This window comes from Solanum stenotomum, chromosome 12 (assembly GCF_019186545.1).
Source record: "Solanum stenotomum isolate F172 chromosome 12, ASM1918654v1, whole genome shotgun sequence".
NCBI classification, from domain to species: Eukaryota; Viridiplantae; Streptophyta; class Magnoliopsida; order Solanales; family Solanaceae; genus Solanum; species Solanum stenotomum.
Genome location: NC_064293.1, coordinates 33,995,783 through 34,005,709, shown reverse-complemented (window position 1 = coordinate 34,005,709; position 9,927 = coordinate 33,995,783). Strand labels below are relative to the sequence as shown.

Sequence of the window (9,927 nt, the reverse complement as noted above, 5' to 3'; positions counted from 1 at the left end):
ATCTAACGGTTGAAACATTGTTTATGGAATACTCTTGGTAGGAGCGTTTTACCCCTTAATTGGGATATGTCCAATACAAATTCAAATTAGCTCTTCAATGTCTGTAGCCTAAGCAACTTCTTGTCAACACAACTACAGATACAATCCAAAATGTTACATGTTTGCTCCAATACAACTTTTGTTACAAAACATGGCAAAATACCAATTAAAATACAACCCTCAAACTCAGTACTACTGGATTTTATGGAATCTGCTCAGATATTTGGTTTGAATTTATTTCTAACAAATACAGCAGATGAACTAGCTCATCCATGGTACCCATTACCATTACTGTTTTTTTCTTCAAATTGTGTGTTTAATTCAACACTTGAAGGAGAAAAATCAGAGTGCAGGTAATATAGAGCTTCAAACCCCCTCAACAAAACTATAAACACCCTCAGATTTGCATAAAGGTTGAATTGCTCCATATTTATTCTTTCACGCATACAAATAGCGAGGGATCATCTTGAGTGTGATACTTGTCTCGCTTCAATGTCCTGTAGTCTGAGGCTTACAGCCCTCTTGTGGGCATCCAGACCCTCAACTTCGGCCATTTTCTCTACGTAAGGGCCAAGATTCCTCAGCCCTTCTTCTGTCAAAGACTGCACAGTGATGTACTTCAAGAAAGAGTCCAAAGAGACCCCACCATACATCCGTGCATACCCATAAGTTGGAAGAACATGGTTAGTTCCACTTGCATAATCTCCTACACTCTCAGGTGTCCACTGTCCCATAAATACAGAACCTGCAAGTATTCAGAGTTGATTATTTATATGTTAAGATTTACCAAAGGGAAGCATGGTTGATTAGTAGTAAGTTGCTAATTGATGGTAAAATATGAACCTCCAAGGCACCCACCCTACTTTCCAGTTTCCTGGTATCTATATACGAACACTGAAGACATCATTTGCCTCATCTATATTACTGTAATGTAAATCAAGATTTCTTTAAGCCCAGAGAAAAATATGGCATGTCAACTACCGAAGCGAAATATTAGAGCCTATTCCAGCAGTTCCAGCCACCATCCGAAGTGAAAATATTAGAGCTTATCGTAGAAATCCAAGCCGACGGACCACTATGCGGAAAAAAAGAAGAGGCTAGTCAACTACCCATGCACGAATATCTTCTAGAAAAAAGGAGAAACGGAATAATTTAAGAAAAATGCAAACACTTCACAGGATCACTAGTGAAGAAAACTTGTCCAGCTCGCCAATGGCCAGCCATCATGAACCTTCTATTTGTCATCTTGAGAGCTAAATCATACAGTTCAGGAATAAGAAGAATCATACTGTTCAATACAGCCTAACACCCCTTAAATTAACCAGCTGGATGATGAGACAAGGGGAGAAATAGAAAATGAAACAGATTCTCGGGTAAAGAAAAAAGGCTGTTAAATCGTATGGAGAAGTTGTGTACTATGGAGGATCACAAAAGGCAGGGCGGAAACTCACATAAAGAAATTCAGAAAGATAGGAAGAATAAAAATGAACATATTATCCACTATATATCTCGCCTTAACGTGGCCAAAAAACCAAGAGAAGCTTGTGGATCATATTTCAGATACGCATAAACAATCAGCTGCCCCAATAGCCCAAAAAACACTAACAGAAGATTGGATATGCCAAATGGAAAAAGAGAAACTTAGCAAACGCATTCCTCTAAAGTACCTGCATTCTCAATTAAACTTTCCCACTTCTCAGCTTCATCCACATTGATTATCAGATGCTCAGGTGCATACATGTTTGAGAAGGAAATTGCCTGGAAAAGATTGTGATTTAAGTCTAAGAGAAAAGGCTGTAGCTGACAGAAATTTATAAGGAATATTGCATTCACATAAATGATGTAATTGATTATTTATATTATATTCGGGCATAATTATTTAATGACAGCAAGTATACATCCAACTGTATGCAAATTGCTGCCAACCAAGATCAACAAATTTCAAACATACCTCAAGCATATCCCGTGCTAACACAGTGAAGCTGTGGCTTAGTGCCTTAAGTGCAAATTCTCCCCTTGGAAGTGCTTGACATTGCTTCCTAATTTCCTCTTGAATGGCATTTAGATCAACACCATCCCCAGCAATAACCAGTACGACTTGGCTATCTGGCCCATGCTCCGCCTGAAAAAATGCATTTGAGGTGATAAGAATAAATAGAGGTTACCCAGTCTTTGCTACAATGATAGATAGGAATTGATGGAAGTTTAGTTTAATCTGTATTAACAGTTGATCTTCTTCACTATGAAAAGCTTAAATTTTCTCTTATTTTGATCTCAGAAGAGACATAAGCTGTCCCAATGTGAAATACAAGAGCACTTGATTTAGACACAGAAAGTATGAATGGAAACTTGATCAAGCAGTTTAAAATGGAGTTGATACCTGTGAAAGTAAATCTGCTGCCACATGGACTGGACTGGAATGCTTGTCAGCTATAACAAGGACTTCGGAAGGCCCAGCAGGCATGTCAATTGAAACCATCGCTTCGCTGTTCTGTTGAGAGAGAATACTACTTAGCAAAAGACAATTTAAAGTGAGGACATTAGTCTTTCAGCAGCGTATTTATCACGAGTGACATTTATCTACATTGCAAATATCCCTAACCTAAGATTGTCTCTTACTTGAAACCAATACCTGCAGAATCATTTTTGCAGCAGTGACGTACTGGTTCCCAGGCCCATATATCTTCTCAACCTGGCATAGATGGCAATGTACATAATGCTTCCCCATTATAATTATCAAAGAAAGAAGAGGAAAGTTTGATTGTAAAGTGATCCAAAGGACAATACGAAAGGAAACCAACTTCATTAAAGTATACAAGGCAACCACAGGACTGAGGATTCAAGGACATTGAGGCTAGTAGCTTTACAGATGTATAAGGAACAGATCAATTTTTATGTGCTTATACAAGCCATAATTACTTTCCTTTGTAAGAAATATTGTCAATGTACTAATAAGGGTCAACTGCATACACTGTACACAGGGGCATCTTCCTTGATATATATATATATATATATATATATATATATATTCTGAGAAGTGGATCTAAACCCTAATAAAATATAAATTTCGGCCAAGTACCAGAGAACTTATTTAAAAGAACAAAAGGCAAACTGTCAAATACTCCAAAAACTTATACGGTATTTTATGGGATAAAACTGCCTCTAAACCACTGCAGGAAAAAATTGACAGACTTTTTTTTTTATAACCGAGAAATATGTCTGTGACCCGCCCTTTGGACCAATCACAGCCTTCTAAACTCGGTGGATAATGGGCCCACCCCTCTACCCTTCTCCACTTAAATACCGGGTTTCGCTTTGCATGGTGTGGGGCTTGAACCTGCGACCTAAGCCACAAACCCTCCACCTTTTGCCACTTGAGCTAGGCCTTGGGGGCAAAAATTGACAGACTTTCCTGAGCTAATATCAGACTGGACTGCTTGCCTCCCTAGCCTAACTTCTTCTATTCTCATTCTCTTGTTCTTTCCACTAAAACCAAGAGTACTATCTAGACTTCTCAGTCCTACTCTTGTTTTATTAAGCCTTAATTCGATTTGCTCAACACAAAAAAGGACATCTTCTTCAATTCTCAAAAAAATAGGCAATCTTCTTTTTCTGTAAATCAACCAAGAAAAACTCCTCCACCTGAATTCTAATCCTAATACTATTATTAAATAATAATAATAATAATTAAAAAGAAGGAATATACCAACACAAGATCTTCTATCTCTTACCACTCTCCTGTCCCTTTTCATGAAGATCTATTAGAACTAGCTCACGCTCTCACTGTCCAAGCAAAAAAGAGAAGGGGCCACTGAGCTCTTCAGTGTCCACAAGAATCAGATAGAAATGCTTGTATTTAGCTGCTATTGAGATGCATTTCCTCCTCATAGAAAATTCTTTTAACATTTTTTTTAATAATAGTGATGTTAGGTATGCACCTCAACTAATTCCACGAAATACGTGTCACCTCCCACATCAACAAGTACCAGGTAACCCTATCCACCAAGCCTAGGACATATGGGGAGAAAGGGATTTGAACCTGAAACCTCATGGTTATCAACTCACTTCATTGACCACTAGGCCACACCCTTAGGTGCAAAATTCTATTAATATTGGCCCAAATTGGAAGGGAACTTGCAGAAGAGAGTTGGAGATGGGAAAAGAATAAAACTCTGGAAGGATGGGAAGGAGCAAAGTCCATTAATGGAGATGTTTCCAGACCTGTTTATTCTAAGCAACAACCCAGATGGCACCATTTATGATATGTGGAGTGCACAGGGATGAAACTTATTCTTCAGGAGATTGATAGAGTAGCCGATTTGCTAAATAGGATTGATGATTTCAATGGCACTACTGCTGAACCAGACACATTAAGATGGAAACACAAATTTGATGGGCAATTCACTGTTAAAAAGGTTTATAAAATGGAAGAAAGGGTACAGTATAGAGGGCAACCAAAAATATGGAGAAACTTATGGAATAGTCCATCCCCAACCAAGGTAAAATGCTTTACTTGGTTGGTGGTTAAAAGAGCATGCCTGACACAAGAAGTTTTGAAGAAAAAAGGGGTCATCATAGTTTCCAGGTGCTTCTTATGCAATGAGACAAATGAAACAACAGTCATCTATTTTTGCACTGCAATTTTACAGCACAACTTTGGTCTCTATTTCTCAACATAACAAAGACAAGCTGGACTATGCCGGAGCATACTGCAGATTTGCTTAGTTGCTGGATGAAAAGAGGAGGCACCAAAAGTCAAAAGAAGTGGTGGAGGATCATCCCACAATGCATCTGGTGGACAGTTTGGAGAGAGAGAAATGGGAGGTTATGAAGATAGATCCAATTCCATCCAGAAAGTTAAATGGAATTGTATAATATCTTTCTACTTTTGGTGTAAAGAAGTAGGTTTAGAGGATATAGATCAATTTGTAGATTTATTAAGATCTCTGTAAGTATCTTCTTTTCTAGTTGTTTTTTTTTAACTAACACTTCTTGATGGTGTCCAGCATGTCCTTAATGCTGAGGAATACACATTTACCAGTTTCAAAAAAAAAAAAATTTAAAAATCTATTAATATTATGTTCACCTACTATCACCTATCATGTTTTCCAACAATCAATAATAGGGAATCCTCTCTTGATAGCAATCAATATAAGAAGGCATAATTGCTTTGTTGACTTTCCCTTAAGATTGGTTCATTTAGCAATATCTATTCAGCATATGCTTATTTACAATGCACATGCTTTAATTCCTGTTCCTGCCTAGAAATCAGTGTCCCTATTTGACTATTTCAAGCGATAACATTTCCTACAATAACTGTAACTGCAGGGACATCATGTTTTAAAGGAAATATGGACTGATGAAAGGGATACATAATTTCTTTTCCATCGACCCTTGTCCAATTATTAAAGCTTATATTTTTCATGAATAAAACAACTATGCCTCAATCGTAAACTAATTAGGATATGTATATGACTGTTCACTATTTCCTATGGGAAGATAAAAGTGAAACTCATACATTCTCTCTAGTCAAATGGCAGGTCTAGAGTCACTTAACCGAAGTTCAAGGGGGTCTGGGCATCAGGAATCTCAACTTTCACAACCAAAGTATGCTAATGAAATGGTTGAGGTATGGTAAACCAGGCTACTGGAAAGATGTAACTGATGCCAAGTATGGCTCTTTGAATCATTGATGCACTAGACCAAGTACATAGACAACAACATACGGAGCCCCTCCTTCAGAAGGAACCTACAGGATTGGGAAATCAATGACCTGATTGCTCTACTTGCAACCTTGGCAGATTTCAACATTAATGAGCACCAAGAAGATAGAATCATTTGGGATACATCTAAAGCAGGGAAGTACTCAACCAAGGAAGGTTATGATCTAAAGTGTTTACAGGGTGGAATTCTGGAGGATTGGCCTAGGAAGCATATTTGGAGGACCAGACCACCACTCAAAGTTGCATGCCTAGACTGGACAGCTCTAGATAATGCTTGCTTGACATAAGATAATCTTAGCACAAGGAAACTTACTCTAGTAAACAGATGCTATTTATGCAAACAGAATCTTGAGAGTGTTAGCCATCTGTTTTTGCACAGCCCCAGCCTCCATCACAGCCGAAAATTGGAACTTTTTCTTCTCTATATATGGCCTCCCCTAGAGTATGCCCAAGTCAATCAAGGAGCCCTACATCAGCTGGATTTTTTGAGACTGAACAAAGGCATCAAGAAAGTCTGGAGGATGATCCCAGCAGTCATTTTTTGGGTTATATGCAATGAAAGGAATCGCAGATGCTTTGATGGAATATCAACCCCTACCCACTCTCTGAAGACTAAATGGTTAGTTAATTTGTTCAGTTGGAATTTTCTTTCACATGTTTCTGGACTTTGTTTGCTCCTTAGTTCTAGCTTAGATTACTTGTACCAGTGCTGAAATGTTTTTTTTCCCTTCTGTACTGGAGCCAACTGGTTACACCTTTTGTAATTTGGCATCTTCCTGATGCCCACGCAATAATAATTTCTTACTTTATCAACAACAACAACAAAAAAAAAAGAACACTTCAGAAATATAGTATGTGTCTACAGTTTACTCAAGCCAGGATTTATTGCTTGAATGTACTCATGTTAATTACATTATTCTGTGTCTCATGCGTAAACTCAGCAAAGCAATAGAAGTATACTAGTGCTTGTATGATTCAATATGGAAGGCTTCAATTCTTTGAGGTGAACGTTGTACCTTTGGGCATGATTCAGTGCCCCAGGCCATTGCAGAAATTGCCTGTGGGATTTAAGAAAGTTACAATAAATGGCCCAGTTAGTAAAAGATTTTAGTTCCAAAAAGCAAGAAATTAATTGAAATGAGTCAGAGGCACATGGTTGATGAATGCAAGATCAAGGAAGCATATCATCATATACCTGAGCGCCTCCAGCTTTAAGGATGTGAGTCACACCTGCTTTCTTGGCACAATAAAGCACTTCCTACAAGAAAGGTGTCTAAATAAATGACCATTGATAAAGTTATACTAACAAAGTGAGATGGTAAGCAAATACCTTGCAAATACTGCCATCCCGAGAAGGTGGAGTTGCAAGTACAACTGTTTTACATCCAGCAATTTGTGCTGGCTGGCCAAAGGGAAAATTTGATGATTTTGTAATAAGGGAATTAGCGTTGAAAGAAATGATTAATAAGAGCAGAAAATTGAATCACCATACAACTGAAAGCATCAGAGCTGTAGAAGGTAAAACAGCAGTTCCACCGGGAACGTAAAGCCCAACAGAGGCAATGCTCCTAGCCACACGTTTACATCTGACGCCCTGACAAAGTAGGAAATACAGAAGTTAAAGGAGAAGTAAGAATGTCAACACAATGTTGCTACATAAGCCCATACAACTGAGATCAATCCTGTACAATATCCACAAAACTTACATGCATGTTCTCCACAACTTTCTCAACAGGCTTTTGAGCAGCATGAAAGGCATATATGTTGTTATATGCCACATCAAATGCTTCTTGAACAGATGAATCGAGCTGAGTCAAATAAAGAAGCAATTAGATTGAAAATTAGAAAAGCTGAAGTCAATTGTCTTTCAAGAAAAATTATTTAGAAAATGTCATACTATCTTTAATCCCCATTGCTGTCATAAAAAAAACGTGTGTATTCAAATACATACCTCAGGATCTGGAAGCTCATTGACATCTTCAACTATCTTATCCAGTACAACTTTGTCAAACCGTGATGTGTAGCTGCGCATTACAGATATCATAACAAAGTAACATCAATACAACAAAACTGATTAACTGTAGCGACAAATTTTACTTTCACATGGAACTATTAACTCTTAAAATTGATAAGTGATGGACAAGGAGCAAAAAAAATAAGATTTTTGTAAGTTCTATAGCATGTTAATCTAAACTTGGGGATATTCTGAAGGTTTGAAATTACTTCGTCCATCAAATTAAAAAAATGTCAACTAAAGTAGATCAGAATTAATTACAGAAAGAGTAGAAACACACTCCAAAGATACTTGTTATTAGCTTTAATTAATAAGAAGTTGACACAATGTCCAGTGTCTCCGAAGGGAACTAAAAATGGAGAGACAGAGGGAGGTAGGGAGAGTGTCTGATATGGCAATATAGAATTCATTAATTTTTTATATTTTATGTCAGTTGCAAAAAGACAAAGGTCATCCAGTTGGATCTTCTATATGGAACCTAGTCGTCTTATTGTGCGTTTCACTTTTAAAAACACTCTACAAGAGATTGAAATGTGGAGTATGGTAAACCTCATCTTTATGTCACTTACTATTTTGATCATTTTGGTCCATGCAATAGGAATGAGGACACACGACATAATATGTTAGGAGAGATGCCCTTTACATCATTCATTAATATCACACAAATTGTTTATATGATATGACAGTCTAGCACCTCCACATGGAGCATTTCTTTGGCATTTTCTATGGATCAATAACACATGTTCTGCATTTTTTTCCCTTAAAATCATTAAAGGTAAACTCATGTTCTGCATTCTTATGGAAAGGGATGGGGAAAATAAGGGGATCTTGACATAGCAGATACGGGGTAACATTTGTTGATGAAACAAACACGGTAAGGCATAAATATAAACAAGCACTAACTCTTTAACTGCAGCATCACCTCTATTACGAACATCGTCAACAATGGGTTGAACCTGATATATTTCATTCAACATTCAAAAAAAGTCTACTAGATTGAACCATAAATAAGTTAAAGGGAAAAAAAATAAAAATTAGTTCAAGAAGCATTGTTAACTCACAGTGCCGAAAATGGAGGAGAAGTCAATGCGAGGACGAGCCTTGAGGCTGTCAACCTCAGAAGTTGTAAGCTCCGATAACTTATACGACTTCATTGAGCACCTAATTGACTTACGAATTAACCCTGTTAATAACCATCAAAACCAACAAGACACATTAGGAAGACACATTCAATTTAAAGCATAGAACTTTGCAATGGTTTTCACCAATAAGAACAATTACAAGCAACTAATTAAAAGTTTTGCGAAAAATGCCATGCACAAAATGCAAAATTACATTCTGCAAAAGAAGGAACTTCTGAAAGTAATACCTGCAGGTAGATAAGAATATTTCCGATAAAATACAGTATTGCGTGTAGGAATTGCCCGAAGATTACTAGCCAAGCTACGGGACCTACTCAATGATAGAATGTTGCAGTCCATCTATGTTCTGACAGCAAACCAAAATTAGACTATACTCTCTAAAATGTGATAAAATTCAAATTTGTTCTAGAGCTTTATGTTTTTAATTTTTTTCTGAGAAGAGAAACGATTAGAAAATCCTTGAAAATCAGAGAATTGATTGGTATATGAAGCAGACACAAAAAAACATTTGGAGAAAGGATTAGAAATTTTCACTAATGAGGAAGAAAGAGGACTTAAACCTACAAGTAGACGTCGTCGCCGGAGAAAGATGAGGAGTTAAGCAGATCGTCGCCGGCGGTGTCACAGCAGAGTGAGTTGTGTACTTTGTGGTGGTGGTTCAATTGACTATTGGGAAGAAGAAACCCAGGTTGTAAATGGCGGGCCGAAATTAATTTGGGAAGAAATGACTTGGGCTTGTAATTTGGAAGACTAATGGGCCCAATTAATTGCACAAAGTGCTACACACTTGGACAAGTGGCTTGGCGCAAAGGAAAACATATATTAATCGAAAAACAATCAATTCTTTTCAATGAACTCTATGATCATTTTAAATTATCGAATATGTTTATTTGATAAGAGGAAGTTGCTCTGATGGTAAGCATTATATATATACATATATATATATTTACTAGTTTCACGAAACGCACGTGTGTATCATATATATTGTATACAATGTTGTAAAATAGAA

At 37.1% G+C, this 9,927-nt stretch overlaps 1 protein-coding gene across 3 annotated transcripts; it reads right to left on the bottom strand.

Moving 5' to 3' along the window:
* Positions 1–218: 218 nt before the first annotated feature.
* Positions 219–9,631, bottom strand: LOC125849379 (histidinol dehydrogenase, chloroplastic). 3 transcript variants are annotated; one of them, XM_049529444.1, is made up of 15 exons: positions 9,483–9,631; positions 9,146–9,264; positions 8,838–8,959; positions 8,680–8,732; positions 7,714–7,786; positions 7,469–7,570; positions 7,255–7,356; positions 7,093–7,164; positions 6,958–7,020; positions 6,779–6,820; positions 2,672–2,731; positions 2,420–2,530; positions 1,991–2,161; positions 1,707–1,797; positions 219–784 (listed from the first exon to the last, which is right to left on the bottom strand). In XM_049529444.1, exons 2-15 carry the CDS (start codon positions 9,255–9,257, stop codon positions 501–503), a joined length of 1,458 nt encoding a protein of 485 aa, XP_049385401.1. In that variant the 5' UTR covers positions 9,258–9,264; positions 9,483–9,631; the 3' UTR covers positions 219–500. The 3 variants fall into 3 exon arrangements, with proteins under 3 accessions (XP_049385401.1, XP_049385404.1, XP_049385402.1); XM_049529447.1 differs by having other exon boundaries at positions 9,146–9,228; positions 9,483–9,629; XM_049529445.1 differs by lacking the exon at positions 9,146–9,264 and having other exon boundaries at positions 9,483–9,620.
* Positions 9,632–9,927: the final 296 nt, after the last annotated feature.